Source organism: Mastigoproctus giganteus, chromosome 3 (genome assembly GCF_048544385.1).
Source record: "Mastigoproctus giganteus isolate SK-2022 chromosome 3, ASM4854438v1, whole genome shotgun sequence".
Taxonomy (NCBI): Eukaryota; Metazoa; Arthropoda; class Arachnida; order Uropygi; family Thelyphonidae; genus Mastigoproctus; species Mastigoproctus giganteus.
The window spans coordinates 174251342-174272058 of NC_143577.1; the positions used below are offsets into that span (position 1 = coordinate 174251342).

A 20717-nucleotide genomic window follows, 5' to 3' on the forward strand; every position below is an offset into this window, starting at 1 on the left:
GACCTCCATCCTACAGAAGTCATTAGCAGTCCACAAAACGCAAATCTTACTGCAATTCAAAGAAAATTCTAGGGTGTATAAAGAGAGGCATTTTTTAAAAAGAAATTTCAAACCTTTAATGAACATTACACACAACAAACAAACTACATACATGCATACTTATTTCCATATATTTGAACCATACTAGTACAATACATCTCCCTCATCAACTATGCTCAAGGCCGTTCCTTTTCCGTTACAAATTATCAACGTCACTTTGTTATCAGTTGCATCTTATTTATTAAGAATCATCACTGATTACCTAATCATTCCTTTCCATTACCAATACCAATTTTTATCATTTACATCAGTAAAACTCAATTTTTACTCTTATTACTTTTTTTCTAGCCTTTAACGCATGAAATGTATTACAACTGGTATCTTCTTACCTCAATAATATTCGCTATAAATCACCCATTTTACGTTAGTTACTCTCCAGTTATCATCTTCGTCATCCCCTTTACTCAAGAGGTTTCTCAATAATAAAATTTCTTTCTCTCCACATCTCATCTGTTATGTTATCATGTGTTGACATATGGTCTAAATTAATGATACAGGTTTAACATATCCTCAGAATACTACCCCTATTAATATATTTTCTTTACTAATTCCTTTATACTATTTCTCTCCCTTTATTTACCCCTGTACCACCCTTTCGTTATTGCAATTTATCTCAACTTTAGTAATTAACTTGCCTAATACAACCGGAATTTTTCTTAGAAAGGACTATCACTCAGTTCCTTACAGAATTTACATTTTTGAGACCTTGAGTTCGAGATTCGAGGGGGAAAAAAAACAGGAACAGACTTACGTTCCGAAATGGCCACTGATTCCACATTCATTGTGCTTACGCTTCATTCTGGCTGACAGGCTTACGTTCCTTTCTTGGACACTATGATTTTTCTTCGTGGCGGACAGGCTTACGTTTATCCGTTCCGGTGGCCTACATTACTAAGCTCTCCTATCTAACTCTGTTCCACGCACTTACAAAAAAAAAAAAAAAACACCACACTCCACCCTCTCCCACGTACCTCCACAAAACTTTCTCTCCCTCTTCTCTCTTCTTCGAAGTTCGGAACGCCTTCCCCAGGACTCGCAACCAATCCCCATATTCTGTTTAATTTTTCATCCTTTCCTATTTGCTAAAACATCTGACCACAACCCTCTCCCTTGTGCACAAACCAAACCCTTCTTCTGTAATTTTCTTTTTTTTTTTTTTTCTTGGCCATGTTTGCCGGTCACTTCCAAACACCCAGTTTCGTGTTCACACTTTCTCTGCTAAATATGACCAACTTGCCCAAATATTCAGCCACCCTGACGCCGTTATCATTTTACGCGAACATTGGATGTCCACTCGTTTCCTATTTACTTCCTAACGGCGGCTTAGATCAAAGGGGACGCTTCATAACCCAGTTTCACGGTCCTATTGTTCTTGCCCGTTCGCAAATAGCCCCTTCCCTAGTCCTGGCCGCTGTCCATGTTTGCTCTCTTATATTATTTTTTGTTTCCATTTAACCGCTATTTTAACACATACGTCTATAACTTCCCCATCTCCAACTTTAACCTTTATTACATTCGAACTAAATATTCAATCTTAATGCTTACTATTTTTAAAACTTAATATTTATAAGATCTAGGTCTTACAATATCATTCGAGATGTAGAATGTCCAGTTCAGTAATAACAGCAGTGTCATAACTGCGATGTATTGTTAAGCCAGAAATTTATTGCAACCGTTATCAATATTTTCCACTGAGGTATTGTAAAGAAAAGTTAGCAGCTGTTTCTTAAGACTTCGGTTTCAGCTAGCCCTCAGTTGTAGATTCTGCATAATAAAGCTTTGCTTTTTTTGTTATGCAGATCATGCACCCTTTTTCTCCTGCACGTTTATTACGTGATGCATCCTCACAGTGGTTACCAACCTGACTCTCTCTTGCATGTCTTACGAATCTTTAACTTTCTCACCGACAGGCCTCCAAGGAGCCGTTTATATTTCTTGTGTGGAAAGAGTACTGGAAAATGATAGTCACCAAGGTGACTTGATTGAGCTCTAGGAGGAAAAAAAAGTAAATGTTTCATTGTAGAACACGTCGTACCATCAGGATTTTCTTGTAACAAATAATCGAAGAGGGATTTTTCTTCGACTCCAAGGAATCTGTCTCTATTATATATATGACCGATCTAATCAAGACATTCTTCCATTATGTACATTCTCTAGGGATATTTCTTATATTTTGGTCAAATGTTGTTGCTGTGGTTGTGTCCTCATTAAACACAGACAGAGAGGTTTTTGTGATCAACCGTTATCACATCTTATATAGAAAGTTCTTGTATAGCAAGATTGAACAAACAAAAGTTGTAAGAAGTTTATATTTATCGTAAACTTGCTTCATAAACATGATTTCTCTTCGAGACATTATTTCCTAAGAATCCCGATGTGATTTAATCTGTATGCTCCATATTGGTTGTGTAGGAATGTGTATTTAACACCCTGCTTTGCTTTCTTCATTCCTTTATTGGAATTATTTCGTCAGGTAGTTTACAGCCAAAAGCGAGTTCAACTGGCGAAAAACATCCAGTTTATTTTTAACTCTGGGAAAAATATCGATTTCTCTTTCCATTTAGAAATTACGATGGTAGTATCTTCCAAGCGTTAAGGTTCAGAATGCAGAGTTAATGCAATCAGTACAATTTTATGTGTATAAACGCCACACTTTTTCTTTGCAATATTTCTGGACAGAATTTCCTCTTGGATTCCTTGAGAGAGAGAAGCCTCGCTGAATCTACAGGAAAGAAAAATATTTCTTTTAGCATTCAGTTGAAGCAAGCGATACACTTTGTGGATCGCTTTGTGGATTAAACAAAAACATGCATTTTGAATTCATTCTTCACATTATGTTCTCCTAGCAACTTCATTTCATTCCAACTGGGCAACGAGAGAGAGAAATACTTTCAAGACCTGTTATAAAGAAAAAAAATGTATTGTGAATGAACAGTATGGCTTCGATAATAACCACCAACAAGAAATGAATTTTAATCTCTATTTCTGTGAACGCTATGTAACCTTAAAAGCGCTCAAAGTAGAGAAACGAATCAAAAACTGAAGGCTTTCTTTCTTTATCTGTGAAACTTATTTAGACAGCTCTGGTTCAGTTTGAGAAACTCTGAAATTTGACAAATGTCTTTTGATAGGATAGTCTCGTATGATAAAACATGAAATGAGTGGAATTATCCTCTCTGATTATACGGTAGAATCTCTACACCTATGCCAAAGCCCATGCAGCTTATTCAAAAGATTTTAAAGTGAATTGTATTGGTAACTTCACTGTTTCAAGATATACTACTGTAAAATAGATAATAGTTGTTGAATACTAAATGTGATACATATGTAATGTAAGCTAGGATAAGATTTCAAAGTATATTTTAATAAATAACTTTGATATTAAAAATTTATTCAGTGTTTTTTTTTTTTTTCTTTGCCACTTGATCAACGTAAGGAATCAATTGACCTCGCTTTCCAAAGTTTCCTCATAAAATTACTTAAGATAAAAGGTGACTTGATATTATCATATTGCGTTGTAATTCAATGTAAAAATGTCACGCGATATGATACAATGAACAATCAGAATAAGCCTACTGATCTTATCCATCGCCTACGATGGCTGTTATTGTACTTGTTTGTTTTAAATTCAGTTTAAAAAAATAGGCACGCTTCACTTGGAATGCATTTCAAGCTGAATAAGGCCGAGTTTTTTTTTTTGAACGAGCATCTCATGAGTTTTAAAATTCTTTCACGATAATTTAACCCAAAAGATTGCGAGGTGAATTAATTACTTAAACAAAAAGCATTTTTAATATTAGATAAGACTGTTGTTTAATATGTTTCAATTTCGTATGCAACTGGATAAGTATGGTATCAGATTTTTTCTGCAAAAGATCGAATCGCGAAGGGAGAGGGCTTCGTGTATGTGTAAACAACTATATACTGTATTTTCTTTTTTTCAGTATAGCATATCACTCGTCTAGTGATATGTTCATGACAATGGATTGGTGCCGGGATGCCGTGGGCTTTCAGTTTCGGTAAGCTGGTCGCTTTAGTAACTTTGTCTGCTCGTTCAACCAATTCAAATGTGTGAGGCGATGTGTAAAAGTTACGGGCACTTGTCCACAGTTTTGAACTGAGTGCATTTAGAAAGCCAGTCCAAGGTCGTGTAGAAGATTACGAAGAAATGGTAAACAAGTAGTGGAACACTGGCTAAGGATAGTTTATTCGGAAGAATAAACTTTTATTCTCACCAAAACTATGAAAAATTTTTATCAACACTTAGTAATGTCGACTCGATTGATCTGTATCAGTTCTTCCGAACTGATTGAGAAATCCATCGAGCAGTCCCCTTAAAAAAAAACCACTCATCCCCACTAAGGTCATTTCAGCAAACTTAATATAATTTTGTGAATTAAAACAAATTGATTCGAGTTATACGACTGACACCTTGTACTATAAAATTAAAAACTCTCAAAATTAAAAATACCCAAACAAATTTCCCTCTTCTCACTTTCTGATTCATGCTAAGTATTTTTGGTTCGGAATAAGTCGACTTCTTTAGCGCATAAAAAATTCCTTTCCCGGCGATATTCAATTTTTCCCTTAAAATAAACAAAAATCCAACGTATACTTGAAGTTCGAGAAAAAAAAAAAAAAAAAAAAAAACCTGAAACATTTTTGTCCATTACACCGTTCTACTTTTATCCTGATTTACAATGTTAATTAGCCATTTGTGCAAACACATCGGTTCCTTAATGAGTTAGCTTTGAAATATGAAGCTAAGTTCTTAATTAAAATTCCTGGTCGAGACTCTTCGAAAGATATACGATTTATCTTTAAAGATGCAAAACTCAAGACATCTTGAACACACAAGAACGAGTGTGGTTCTGTTGAACCATTATTAAAGATTACAGAGTAGATACTCTTTAAAAACCTTCCAATCTAAGAACACTATCATAAAAATTAAGTTCAGCCTGCCAGTTTGATATCCACGAATTTAAAGTTGATTCGGACCAATACTCTGCACTGAAACATTATTAGCATTCTCCGTACTCGCATCAGAGAAAGCACAATAATCTTGTAACCGTGCCAAGAAAGAAAACATACTCTGTAATGCAAGCAAGCTGAAATTGTGATCTCAAGTGCTTCTGAAGGCTGGAGAAGTTTGATTTCCCAGCACCTCCCATGGCTTAGCTACATCCTGCTGATATAAAAACACACTACTACTCGCGATAAAGAAAAAAAACGGAACACATTAGCCTTTAAAGATGAGAATTGCACCATATGATGCTCTTCTAACGACCTCTGCCATCTTTATCGCCCGTATTTCAAATGTCGGAAAGTAAATTTTATCCCTACGCTGAACTCTTTCAAAGAATTACGACCTAGCGTGTTCCACTTAAGAGTGTGCGCCTTCGTGGCAGTCCAGGATGATTATTGAAGATTATTACTTGATCAAAGAAAGGCTTGCTTCGTAAGAGGGGAGGGAGGTAAAGAAATATCGCTTCCCAATATCGGGTGTTTCGTAGAATTCTGAAAAGCAGAGGTGTGTCTGAGCTAATATGAGATTTCTCTTGGATCAGTTCGTTATAGTTGTGCAAAGAGTTAAAATTTGTTGGAGAAGTTTAGAAAAAGAAAACAAAAGCTAAACAAACAGAGCCAATTAAAACATCCACTACGAACCCAGATGGCGTCTTCTTGCTGGTTGACCCAGCAGAGATATCGGTATTAGATTCCCCTCCTACGCCTTAAACTTTTTCAGAAGATGGCGTTACTTTTTATTTCTGTTGCAGCACTAAATCGGGTCTCACTGGCAACACGCATATCAAATACAAGCTAAAAATAAGAAAAGGCAGTTTTGTTGTTAGTTTCAAGATCTGTGGTTTAATAAAGTTCCCAGCACTTCCCATGGCTTGGCTGTTTCCTACTGGTATACAAACACACTATTACTGAGATAAAGAAAAAAAAAAACACGTTTTCTAATAATCCTAATTACTCCCAGCTAAACGAAGATTGGCATCTAGAACTAAAAACCATTTCGAATTATTGAGGTTTTAGAATTAATGAAGCAATTTTTGCATGAAATTCGTATTTTCGGCTTGGGAATATTTAAAAAATTTGAATTATGCCGAATTGGGGAAGTGATTAATTTAATTCGTTACTTATTATAGTAGTTAATTAAGACAGAGTGCTTTCTTTTTACATTTGAACGTGTCTTCGGATTTCCTCGCGGGTGATACCCCCCCCCCCCTAAAGTTTCCTTTATCAGATGATCATATGGCTTGATTTTGCTGCTGTCACCTTTTAACGTCTTTTGATATTAGCTGAGGATGTAAATTTTTTCGCCCTGCATAATTAACATCGAAGTATCGGTATAAACTAAAGTACGTGAATATCAAGTTCACCGAGGTCCGAACTAGTATTAGCCAAATGTCAGCTCCCGAGTAATTAACGCATACTAATTAGAGTAGTTAATGACAGTTTACCACATTAATTACTCTGCATCAGGTAATCAACGTAATGACTGCAACTCAAGTCGCTAGGAAGAATCTCTTCATTTGTTGTTGAGATTTTTTATGCTGGATGTTTTCCTGATAACTGAACTTTACTGCTCTTCAAGTCGAGGTCATTTTCAGTGACCTTTCAGGGTCTCCCAATTGGCTCCCTAAAGCTGATACAATTGTTAATGTATCTGTGATTTAATATTGCTTGTTCTCCTTGTTTTCAGCACGAAAAATTACATTTGACCAATTTTAATAATTGGAGCAGCGACCTCTTTTTGAATCATAATTATTCCCTACATTAAATTTTGTATAAATTTATCTTGCATATAGTATTATTATTTATTAAAGAAAGTGATTCCAGCCAGCTATCCTGGCAACTCCACTATCTATCGCAGTACTGTACAGGTAATTTTAGCATAACATAAACTACCACTAGTTGATCATTCCTAGCACATGGAGATGCTTAGGGATAGTCTGCCAGCATAAGATAATACAAAAACAGCATCAATATAATACCCCCAAGAACGGCTGTTTTTTAAAGCAACCTTGCTCAAACAGATAATAATACTGTGTTATCATTTCAAGGTTCAAGTGAATGGCATAGCGGCTAAATATTCAACAAAACACATTAACGAGACTCATAAATAAACATCAAAACTAAATACCATCCATTTTATGATTGTCATTTAATCTTTATCGTAGTTAAGAAATTTTAGTAGTAATTTTATAATTCATGGATGTTATAAAGGAAAGAATCATAAATATAATGAACGTCTTAATGGATGGTTTTTACTTGGTAATTTACTTTACGAACGTCCCTGAAAACGAAGGTGGTTAGTGCGCTCTATCATAAATATGAACTGTACCGTGATAATTAAATTAAACATTTACGGCACGGCATGTTTAAAAGTTTGAATTTTCTGTCTTGTTTTGTTATAACCGAATCGTCGTGAGCGTTTCACCAAATTGTCTCATATCGAACTGACGTGGATCTCAAACTGACAAGTAAAATGTGAAAATAAAAAATGTACTTTATAACTTTGCAGCACCGTACCGTTGTTTTCTCTCGAAATTCACTTTTGGACCTATAAAAGCATATAGATAAAAATGCAGCTGATATGGTGTATCCACGTCCTCTGCTATTTGGAGGAAACCGTAATGGTTTTATCCTAAATTCCCAAGTGAAAAAGAGACCGACTGCCTTTGACTTCAGAATGGATGCAACGTTATAGCAATCAGAGCAGTTCTTTTAAAATGCACTGAATTTAAAGACTGTCTGCAGATTTTCAAAGCAATTTTTGATGAATTGGATAATAGTGTCAGGAAGGTTACTTCGAGATGAAGTAACACTCGGAAGTGATTTCAGTTATTGCAACAGGAGGCGCAGTTTCCTGTTGCAATAACTGAAATCACTTCCGAGTTTGGAAATAGTAGCATTATCTTAAAAGACTTGTGGCCTCCTCGAGTTCATGACCCAAGAATTCGCCAGGTTATCTCAACCAATAATTTACATTTTTACTCAAGAAACTTAAAGTGAACCTTATTTCTAGTGAGACTTTGTTTCTGTCAATATATTTGTTGAGTGAATATGTGCATGGACGTTGATGGGGTCCATATGACGCCCATGTATAAGTTTTAAACCGCATTTTTCATGTCATGATGTTTTATATCTTATGTGTCAAATGCAATAAACAAGTGTGTGTGTGTGTGTGTGCCCGACTTTGATCACCCTGTTTCAATGAATAAATGCTATTTAAAAAGTGATTGTTCGAAATTATTGTGAGACAATTTCTCGAATAAAATTCGCAGCCAGTCTTAACACTCCCTTCTAGTTCTCTTGCCTTTTATCAATTACCTAGTGAATAAAAAAAGATAGACAGATAATTGCTTTATTCCCTCCTCGCCTGTTCAGACGTCATCATGCTTGGTTGCAAATTAAGGGACAAAAGTTGGGAAGTGTTTACACGACATCCTCATTAAGGTAATGCTTTTTTACGGAAAGAGTGTTTTGTTAATTGCCGATCGATCATATCCTCCAGATAATCACTCACGAAAGTTTGAGAACCATCCACAAGAAGAATGAAAATTGCTGGGTCCGGGCAGCTGGCTAAAGGAGAAAAGATAAGCTCGGAGTCAGTCGTATCCCATAGGCTTGCAACTGGAAGCGTATAATTTAAGGCTTTGTGCCTTAATCACCTTGTTATTCTCGCGTTATATAATCACCACATAAACTTTGTTTCTTTACAAGAGAATGGACATCTTTAATTGTACTTATTAATGTTGGGAGACTGGATTTATTTCAGTTAATAAGCAACACTGGTGTCTTTTGTAATTGGAATGGCATAGTCGCCTTCCCTTGGAAATAATCGCAGCAGAAGGCCACCTTCAGCTAATGTATTTGAAGTAAACGTCATCGTTCATCTGCGAAAGACTCCACACAGTACCTTAACTAACCCAAAAGTCGATAGTGATCTTATTCATACCCGTGAGACCGCCATTTGTTGCGGTTTCCTTCCGAATGAGCATTTTTCTGACAAAAGATGACAGGTTTGATCTAAACAGCATGTGAGGCATCAAGTACAAAGTCTCGATATTTTCAGGACTTAATGCAAAATTGTGCATACCGTATTCATGTTTATTGGCTTCAGGCATCTGATAAAGAGAAGATACTTACTGCCAATGTTTTATAGGTTGTTTTTAGACATTTTGAAACAAAGTTGCTATTTGCACCGTAGTTTATTTTAAAAGCGATTCTAAATTGCCTTTCCGTTGCCGCATATTTCTGTCTTTCTCTTATAGCTTAGAAAACCATAAATTGATTATTCGTTCGAAAGGAAGCAGCTCCAAAGCTGTCGTACGACCAAAGTAGTGGGAGGCTACAGGTGACGGATTATACCTAACAGTGTCTGGCGATACTGCGAGCTAATTACTTCCACAACAGTAAACTCCCAGAAGTCCTAGTGAGTGCTTTTGCTAAGTTCAATTCTTTACCTGCAACTCATTTTCGCTGACAGGCATCACAAATACACCAGAGAGAAAGATAATAATATCTCAGGTCTAGCTGTCGAGAGTATGTTAGTGATGATGGCGCAGCTTTTGACGTCGCCAGCGCTTATCTAGCCATCGTGAGAGTTTTGGTAGATGAGGACTGGAAGTAATGACGTATAGCTTTTAATTTGGACACCGATATCGATCCGCTGAGATATGCTTGTTTGTTCTTTAAGCAATATGAAGTGATCGATCTGTTTACCAGTCAACTCTAGCAAATTCTTATTTGGGACTCGGGTGTAAATATCTCCAATAAAAGTAAAATATATCAGGCTGTGAATTTAAAGTAATTAAGTCATGGTCATTGAAGAGATGGCAGGTATTTAAATGATCACGGCATCTCTAGATTCTCTCAAATACTTCATGTTTTTGTTGCCTTGATCTTTCACTTGATTGAATTTCTAGTGCTGTATGATATGCAGAATTCTTCAGGCTTTCGGAGAATACTATGACTGGTGATCCTATTCAGTTTATGGCTCTGCATTCAGAAGACAGTCCTGTGACAAAATATTCTACAATTTTTAAAGTGGAACACCACGTTTTAAGGCAATGAAATCCATACCAATCTTACCGGTGTTTTGCAGCAAAGAATCGTCAACTCTTGTATCGACCGACATTTTTCAGATTCTTTAAAAAGTTCAGACTTCTAGAAATCCGTAGGTCAATCTTCCTATGATTTGAATATCTATTTCACTTTTAAACTCTCGGATTAGTGATCAATAAAAGCGCTATGGCCAGATGTCCCAACCGTGTCGACTCGTTTCTGTGCAGATTCGAATCTCACCATGGAAACTAAAGTCCACAACAGGAGCTTAATAATAAACAGAATTCAATTTGCCGTCTTCATCCTCTCTTGATCTCACGCTTCCCCCTCCCTACCAACATAGTAACTAATCGAGGATGATCTCGGGTAAACAAGTACCTTTGACCCAATGATGAAGATCATGCGATACGAAGCAGAAGTTTTCCCGAAACAAAACCATGATGAGCGAAAGCTGAATACGACAAAGGATTCATATATTTATTCTCTTCTCTTTTAAATAAGACAAGCAGAAACAACCATTTTAAACAATAGTTATAGCAAGCTGTAATCTCTGGAGAGTGTTAAAGAGACATTTCTGCAAAGTAATCGGAGACGCTACTAAGAGTAAAGGAGGGAAAAGCTCCGAGGAGGATGGTATATATTCAATTATAATTTAAAGGGCTGAATGTGAGTGTATGAAACCATTGGAATAGTAATGAAAGCATCATTTAATTCTGGAACGCCTTGGATTGGAGAAGCTCTAATCTCCACAGAGGTGGTTCTAAATAGTTGTGTAACTATAGGCCAGTGAGTTTGACTTCTATGGCAAAGAAAATCATGAAGTTCATGTAGTTAACCATAATCATGAAGACCATGACCAAGGATGCGATTCAGGACATCTCGACAAAAATAGTATCTTGAATAGATATGAGTATGCGGTGGGTAAGAGCGCATACTCAGTCATGCCTGACCAATGTGGTAAATTATTAAACGGTTGGATGCAGGTAACAATTTGACGTTATATATACAGAGTAAAGACTTTAGTGAAACTTTTGATATTGTCCCTTATGGAAGGCTGCGATGTAAACTGGAAGAACTTAGTTAGTTTTAGGCTGGCTAAAAGATAGGAGAACGAAAGTTGTCATTCTTCAAGGTGGATCAGTAACAAGTTGTCCCCTCAGGTTTCGGTGTTTCAGGGTTATTAATAAATGATATTTATGAGAGAATCCAAGGGAAGCTGTTAAATATTGTTGATGATTTTAAGGTGGGACTGGTGATTAACAATACTAGCCAGACCATGATGCTCAAAAATCAACTTCAACTAAAGTTTAATATCTCTAAACGTAAGATGCATTCGGGGAACAGAAATCCTGGAGTCACGTTTGAGAGAGAGAGGGGGGAACTAAAAGCGCTTCAAGACGATAAAAACTTCAGTTACGATTGAATCTGGCATGAAGTTTGACACTTCGACCTCTAAGGGTTGGGGGGAAGATCTGATTAAGGTGTATAAAGCATTCAAGAGATTGAGTAAAATGAATGAGGAAGATCTGTTCTCCCTCGTAAGTGAGACAAGAACTAGGGAACAAAAATATGAATCTCAGGGAATAACAGAAGATCGGATCTCATAAGTTTCCCCTATGAAAAATAAGTTGGAAACTTGTTAGGGTGATTTAAGCAAGAAAAGTATTTTATGATCCAATCAGAAAAAAAGACTGAAAGATTGTGTTTACTTTATTACAACGGTCATATTTTGTTCATCTGGCACCCTGCACTATTATTATACAATTTGTCAACTTAGTAATGAAAATATCAAACTGTAAATTTTTTTTCTAATGAAGCTTAGTTTCATTTATAAAGTTTTGACACTATTTTTGCCTGCGTACAGTAGAAGCCTTGCATTATAGTGTATATCTCTATTAAATGGTACGTCACTCATGTAAATAAAAACTAACCGTGGTCCGAAAGCCGATGCCTACGAATCAGCACAGTGAAGCAGAGGCATTTAGTTCGTAAAAGTCCAAATATATGACAACTCTGATTGACAAAGCTTTCATACAAGACTGCAACAATTCGCGTATTTCATAATATTTCATCCTTTTCATTAACAATTCGTGACACGCACTAGCAAAGGTCTTTAAATACAAAGTTGATCTGAATGCTTTCACCTACTGCATTGACATATTGCTCCAGGGCAGCCAAGATTACCTCTCTCTCTCTACAAAAACCTAAGTTCTAAGTAGTATTAATAAAGAAAAATTAGCTGGAAACTTGCGCACCGCTGCTTCTAAATTTTAGCAGTTGGATTAATTAAAATCACCACCGATAGCTTTGGCATCTTTCATTCGTCCACTATAAAAATCGAAGATTTTGTGGCGAAATTAATTGTATCCACGTAAAACACTTCCCTTATACTATCAGCGGTACTCCATCTGAACCAAATGAAACATTTTCTTCTATCTGCTTGCTTAAGACCTTACTCAGATCCTCCTTAACGATTTTATGAAAAATATGACGTGTTTACAATCAACACTTTAAGTGAGCAATTCTGCGGACGCTTCAGCATCATCAAATGACTAGCGAAAACTTGCGCGTGAATATTTTTTTTAATTTCGTTCATACAATATATCTAAAAACTCAGGTAACGTGTCACTGATCTTAGCAAATATAATTTGTCGTCATTTAATATTAGGAAAATATTGAACATTGGTAACTGAAAAAGTTTCACTTTTTCTTAATTGTTCAATATCACTGCTTAGATAAACTGAATATCTTCAAAAAGTCGGATTTTTGCAAGGGGCTGTATATATTTTTAAACATTGGTTGGATATATGTCCCCTAAACTGCAATACTTGAGGCAGTTCAATTTCAGCTCCTCAAACAAACCTTAAATTTGTTCTCTCTAGTTCTAATCCCCTCCAATATTGCACCCACAAATGGTTACTTCATTGCGACGTGCTTTTACCTCAGATTATGAATTCAATAATAAACAAGGACGTCTTCAGTAAACAGAACGGGAGTTAGTACCTAATCCAAATAGATTAAGTATTAACTCATTGATTTAATCCATTATCCAGAAATGGGTGAAAGGAGGCGACTGCCAAGAGCCTAGTAGCTCATTGCTTTTATAATATCGCAGATTACTACAATTACCAATATTTCCTGACTACTGCTATCAAATAAAAAGTAGGAATGTTCCAAAGGTAAGGTCCAAACAGATATGACATGCAGAAATGTTCACGATTTACTAGCATCTGCTTGAGTACGAGTACTGTTTGAACAGCAAGAATAGTGCACTAGGTCTGTATATACGTGAGACAGCCAAGCCATAATGACAGCGAGACGAGAAGTACGATTGGTACCCCTTAAATTACTAATAAACTTCCTGTTTAATACAAGTGACTATATAAATGATTAATGTATACGCAGTTTTATCTCTGTGGTAATAAATAATGTCTTTGTGTAGCCTTACTTTTGGAATATCCTTCAGAACTTTCTACTCATGTTAGATAATGATGCTTGAGACTTTGATATGTTTATTTCAACAACTGATGATTTATCCTTTCGAGGCCCTGCAAACCATCAGTGTATAAAGCATGTTTTTGTTCATTTATAAAAGCGAGAAAATACTTCTGACTTATTAATGATGCGTTTTTTTCATCAACAGGAATTGGTGTAGACGATATCTTCATCTACTGTAAAATCTGGACTTGCGCCAAGGCAGAGAAAAACAATGGAACTTTAGTGAAATTAGTCCGGGACACGCTGCATCACGCGTCTCTCTCCATGTTCATCACCAGTGTCACCACAGCTGCTGCCTTCTTTGGAAGTGTCATTAGTAGCATCACAGTCGTGCGATGCGTCAGGTACGAGCCTTTGAGATCCACTTTTTGTGCGCATAATGACATTTAGTTACAAAACATTTTCTGGCTTAAATAGTTTTCTTTGTATCATAAATGCCATCTCATTGGAATAAAATCATTTTGTCTTGATGTAAAGCGATATTCAAAAATAGATAAAATAAAAGAGGTAAAGTATGCATCAAACAAATGCGGTAGGAATGAATAGAAATAAAGATCTCGAGCCCCTTTCTTTTTATTAACTTAACTTTCCTTATTCCACATTCTTATACAACCAGTAAGGTGTGTTACACGCCATTTGATTAAATAAAGAGATGTCATGAATTTCAGCGGCAGTTATGATTGATAGTTGCCGCGTGATCAGAAAACTGTTTCATGTTAAATCACCTTTGATTGGATTACTTGAGGCTTGCTTGTTTTGTTTTGCCTTGCCTTGCCTTCAACTCATACAGTTTTTGAATTGCCTAAATTTATCTTTTATTAGTAAGATAGGATTAAAAGTAATGCAACTTATTGAATAATATTTGAAGTAATGAGGATATACTTAAAACAATAAAAAATGTAATCGTAGATAAAGTTGCCTTTAATGTAGTTTTCTTCATTAAGATTTCTTCAACTTGAGAGGCCAACCATCTCTTCACGGTTGCTTAACCTTCTCCATTAGAGTCCTATCGGAGGCAACTAGGAGATGCCCTTCAAGAATATCTCCTAGTTGCCTCGGTGATGTTCTTGAAGCTTTCAGAACAAAAAAAAAAAAAAGAAAGAAATCCCCTGGAGCCAAATCTGAGGGAAAAAGAAGTTACGAAACAACTTAAAATCCTAGCGACAAAATTCTTTCAACGTTTCACGGTTGTAATGAGGTCACACGTTGAACATTACTGTATTGCCAGCTCTTGCTCGTTTCGTTCTTTTTTTTAGCTTGTTCAATGTTTCAGTTTACAAGGCTTGATGGTTCCTTTTTTTCAAATTTGGCATGAATAAACACTCAGAAATTCAATATCTCCATAGTATAAGACGTTTCCATTTAAAACGGTAACTTGTAAACAAAAACTCACACAGAAAAACTGCTGTACACGTACCAACTAGAAACTGCTAGCCATATAGAGAAACCTAGTTGGAATTTGCTCTTCCACCTACCGCTGAGGTTATGAACTAGTAAGATTTAGTTAGGTCATCTCATTTTCAAAAAGCAAACAGAGATATGACAGTTCGCTATTTAAACAGCCTACCGATGAAATTGATTTCTTCCAATTTGGTGGCCACCGTCCCGTTTCCCAAATTTTTACAATCATTTTATGAAAAAACTCGGCGCCCTTCACACCTGTAGCTTTAATCAATTCCACATAATTCAGCTGATTAAGCTACTGTACCAGGAACTGTGAGAACGAACATGGGAAACACGGACTTTTCACAATAGGTAACGGTGTCAGGCAGGGCTGAATTTGTCACCTCACCTTTTTAATCTTTATACCGAAGATATCATGCGTGAAGCTTTGGAAGATTTAGAGACTGGCATCAAAATTGGAGGACTGAAAATAAACAACCTTCGTTATGCAGATGATACTGTGGTAATTTGCAATTCTAAGGATCATCTTAAAGAAACTCTGAGGAGAGTATGTGAAGCAAGTAAGAAAAAATGATTGTTTCTGAATGTGTGTAAAACTAAAATTATGGTGATTATCTCAGTTCCAGTAAAGTGAAAGTTAATGGGCAAGATATCGAAGAAGTTGATGAATCTGATTACTTAGGGTCAAGAATAAATAAAAATAGTGACTGCTAAAACGTTGGTCACTGATCTGGCAAAATTATGGAGAGATCAAGACTAAACAGAGAATTATTGATTCATTAATTTTTCCATTTGCCACTTATGGATGTGAAGGTTGGAATATGAAAAGAGTTGACAGGAAGAAAATTGAGGCATTTGAAATGTGGTGTTACAGGAGAATACTGCGTATTTCTTACTTGGATCGAAGAACAAATGAGTGGGTATTGAATAAAATTGGCAGGCCTAAAATTCTTCTTCATAGCATCAACAGAAGAAAACTCAAGTTTTTTGGTCATATAGTAAGGGAAAACTTTCTGTTGAAGAATATAATGGAAGGAAAAACCGAGGGGAAGAGGTGCAGAGAAAGACCTGCAACTAGGTGGAAGTATGGGATCAGTGAACTTCTGGTTTGTTTGTTATTTGGTTTTTAGGAGCATTAGCAACTAAGGCCATATTGCTCCGGGAATATGCGGTGGTCATTCCCTGACCTTTCCGCATCCTCCGTATTTGGTGGTGACGGGCTCGAACCCCGGTCTAATCAAGAAGCGTGTGCTACGCACTGCTGCTCCTTCCCACCTGGCTACTGAGGCGCCTGTGAACTTATGGGTATGTCCCTTTGCGATGCTGCTCGTATAGCACACGATCGATGCAGTGGGAAGAATTTGTTGGTGGTCACAACAACTTGCTTCCAGTCACATAGCTCCTCATGGAGCTATGTGACTGGAAGCAAGCACCGATGAAAAACATGCAATTCTTTAACTAATCAGATCAATGATGTGTAATGATGACCAAAGCATATAATTCCTCCTTCTATAACACCATTTCTCCTATAATTACTATTTCGAATTTGGTTTCAACTGCCACGTTTAATCTTGTCTTGTTATCATATCACTGTTCCAGAGTATCAGATCACACATTGAAAAGGTTTTGCCACATTTCGTTGCTTCTCTTTATCTTCCAGTCTGCCCTCCTCAGGCCATTCTAGTAAATCACGTCTCTCTGACAGATCCTTCAGAAGAATCCTTTATGAACTGATCATTTTTCAGCTGGCTTCGAACCACTCTGAAATACATTCGGTTATGTTGTAATGGATAACACCGTGACTCACACAAATTTTGGAAGTTTTTTACCCCTTCCTAGTTTATACTAAGCTGAAAACTGTTGCCCTGATGTAAAAGCGTCGATTTACACAAGAAGTCTCGAACTCATAAAGACTAGTATGCACACACAGAATAAAAGAAATAAAAGCTATCATTATTAGCATCAATAGGTACTACACTGCACCCCTAAAAAATCTAAAATAAATTTATTAGCAAAAACAAATGTGGAAATATAAAGGTAAGGAGAATAATTTCAATAACCACAAGTTGTTTTCATACGAACTTCTGTTTGTTCACACTTAACAGAATTAAGTCTTAATGATCTTAAGATTTTGAATCAGATTTAACTACTCTCCAATCATATTTGCACATTTTCAAAACAATCAAAATGTCATAAGTTCACTCTTTATCTTTTATGAGGACCATTTAGATTTGAAGTATGGCTGCGATTAGTAGCATTTCATGTATTTTCTAACGAATGATTCGTGCATTTAAATTTTAACGTTCTTGGATCACTAAATCGAGTGGATCTTAAAATCTGTAAGAAAGCGAACTGAAGGACCGCGCTATTCAGATCATTTACATTGATTAACTGGCATTTTATGTATTTCGATTGTAATACTTTTCCATTTCTCAAGCAGCATAATTGGTTAATACCGTAAGTAAAAAGTTTTAAGCTGCCTTTAACACAATAACCACGCATAAGGGAAGGTTGTCATCTATGAACGAAAATATATCATTTGGTTTATTAGTATCGACTCCTCCAGGTTATTACTAAGGAAAATGCCCCTTTTTTGTCAGCTGCGTGGAAAATCTGTTATCGTAAAATGGTATTCTCAGATTACAGGACTTGTTGATAAAATTAAGCGCACAGAGGCACGTGTCAAAAGGAAAAAATTTCTGTATTAATGCAGTATTCAAAAATGTTTAGTGAACTTTCGCTGGAATAAGTTTCACATAAAAACTATTCTTCGTAAAAGCCAAAAAATATCTTTGGATAAATTTTATTACATTTTTTTTAATTGTGTAATTTGAATTGGAAAAATGGATAATTTTATTACATTTTTTTTTCAGCGCATCTCACAAATGACCTCAATGTTTTTTTTTGTTTTGTTTTTTTTAATTCTAATGGGGAAGACTCACTGATAATGTAATAATTATGGATGACTTGAAGACCAATGTGCTAGTTTAAATGAAGAAAAGCCATGAAATTAGAACTGCAAAATTAAATGTTAGAGCAGAAGAATGAATCAAAGGCCTCCAGGAATTGACCATTTGATCTACAAGCGCCACCACCCTCAAGTTTAGAAAAACAGAGGCATCATTGATTGTCAATCTTACTCATAAGTGCTTATTTCTGAGAAGATACGTCGATTTTACACTAAAAGATTGAAATTTTGGAATAGGGATATATTTTCTGCATGACCCCTTAACGGGATGCTTAAAATCACTGATTATCTATTCAGATATCATCCCATTTCCCCTGACAATGCTTTATCGCGAAAAGTTTCTGGAATCCATAACCTTGGAAATGGTTTATACATTTTAGGCTTTCACAGCTAAGAGAGGACTGTAGTTCCATTCTTCAGTTTTGAGGTTTTAAGATTCATTTTTAATTAAAACTTTTAATAATGCTCAACATTCGTAGTTTGCCATTTTTCATTTCATTTCTTTCTTCACTTAAGTTAATGGAGTGCCCTTCAAGTAATTTGCTAACAAAATCTGTCGGTAACTCTCAGCTAAGGCCTCAGTGTTTTCTAATGGTCTTCCTTTCTAATTTCGTTAGTCATTTGTGGGGAGTGCCAGGCAAAAACACAAGGTTATATTAAACGTTATTTTAACAAGTTGTTGCTTGTAAAGCTAAACGATAATAATATTTTCCCTTTATGACCGAAATTTTAATTTAAATGAATTTAACACATTAATGATAAAATGTGGTCCATTTTCTCATTAATGATTGAGGGACTATTATAGACTTCATGCGGAAAACACGGATCTGAAAATATCAAAGCAAATAATAGTGCTCAACACGAATATGCAATTGTGTCTAATTGGCTTATCATCTGTCAATCAAACAGCTAGCCATTAGTTATCTAGTTGTTTGTTTGTTATTTGGTTTTTAGGAGCATTAGCAACTAAGGCCATATTGCTCCGGGATATGCGGTGGTCATTCCTTGACCTTTCCGCATACTCCGTATTTGGTGGTGACGGGCTCGAACCCCGGTCTAATCAAGAAGCATGTGCTACGCACTGCTGCTCCTTCCCACCTGGCTACGGAGGCGCAGTTATCTAGTAACAGACAGGCAAAAAAAAAAAAAAATTTATTCTCCGTTAGTACTAGGTTTGTGACAAAACAAAATGCAATATTAGCATTAGCAGAGGCATATGATGCAAGAAAGCACGCTTATATGGCATCAGGCAGAAAAAAAAAAAAAAAACTTGCCATTTCACCTATCCATCTGTTCGCTCCAGATGTTTGTCCACTTCTTCCTTGAATGTCTTTAAAGGTATCAACGATAGATGAAAGTCTGTTCCAGCAATCAAGTACCCGCTGGCCAAAGCCTATTTTCCGCACATCTATTCTACAACTATCTATCTTCGGTTTGAGCCTGCACAAACCATTCAAGGCCTAATACACCTCAATCAGATCACCTCGCAGTTGCCTAATCTCCAGACGCTGCAATTTGCGGAATTTAGCCTTTCTTGGTAAGAGCGCCCCCTTTTTTCCCCTCACCAGTCTTGTTGCCCTTCTTGTACTCGCTCTAGCAATTCTACGTCCTTCCTAAAATGAGGCCTCCAGACCTGTACGCAGTACTCAAGGTGGCCTGACTTGCCTTATACAAGAGGATAATCACCTTCTTATTCCTGTATATTATTGACAAGACCCCGTGACCTGCTCTCGGAAGCCTGTCTGCACTGCTCAGAAAACTTCATATCTGAATGCACAATTACTCCCAGGTTTTTTTTCATTCTCCACTACCCTGAATGTAGTACCACACAGTTGGTACATTTCTCTAGGGTTACTGCTACCCCAGATTGTTTTCTACAGAAGCAACCAGAGGAAGTAATACTCTTGATCTGATTTTCAGCCGTGATTATTCATGCATTAAGAATTTACAGATAAAGAAACCACTAGGTGGCAGTGATCACAGGCCACTGATGGTGATGATATCCATACATTTGTCAATGTTATATTTCAGTTGCCTCTTCACCGCCCAACTTTTTTAGATCTTATTGCAATAGCATACTGTCATTAACAACCCTGCCAAACTTTGTATCATCTGCAAACTTCAAAACTAAGCCTGATATACCATCATCAATATCATTGAAAAATATACAACACTGTGGGGGGGGGGGGGGTTATTGGTTGTTAATAGTTTTTTTTTTTTATTATTATTTATTATTTATTAATAAATCAAGTTACCTTCCAGACCCACCTCTTTTAACTTTGTATTTCTCAATTAAATTTCCCCATTAATTTACCTCCCCTCCACGTTAACACTGACTTGTATACTGCACAGAAGATCACAGATTCTGGGGGAATAATAGTTCGTGTATGTCTCCTCTGGACTGGCTGAGTATTCAGAATGACTCAATACTACACATGATAAACACATACAAATTTGTTTATTTCACAGTATATACATTAAAAAATTGTATCATACAACATCAATTGGTATAATGTTAATAACTGGCATTATATGTGTGTTAAGATGTAAAATTAATAGCAAATGATATAATATATCTCTTGGTGTCTTTCTGCTTTTTCTCCTTCTGGTTTAGGTTACATCTCATAACATTATTTTTACTTTCTAACAGTTAAACTTCCCAACTGGA

At 36.2% G+C, this 20717-nt stretch overlaps 1 protein-coding gene across 1 annotated transcript in view; it reads left to right on the top strand.

Moving 5' to 3' along the window:
• LOC150088421 (protein dispatched homolog 1-like) overlaps positions 1-20717 on the top strand; it is a 57631-nt gene that overhangs the window by 26806 nt on the left and 10108 nt on the right. The window contains exon 5 of the mRNA XM_090370769.1: positions 13823-14021. Coding sequence (XP_090226895.1) covers positions 13823-14021 — 199 coding nt within the window. The remainder of the gene's footprint in view (positions 1-13822; positions 14022-20717) is intronic.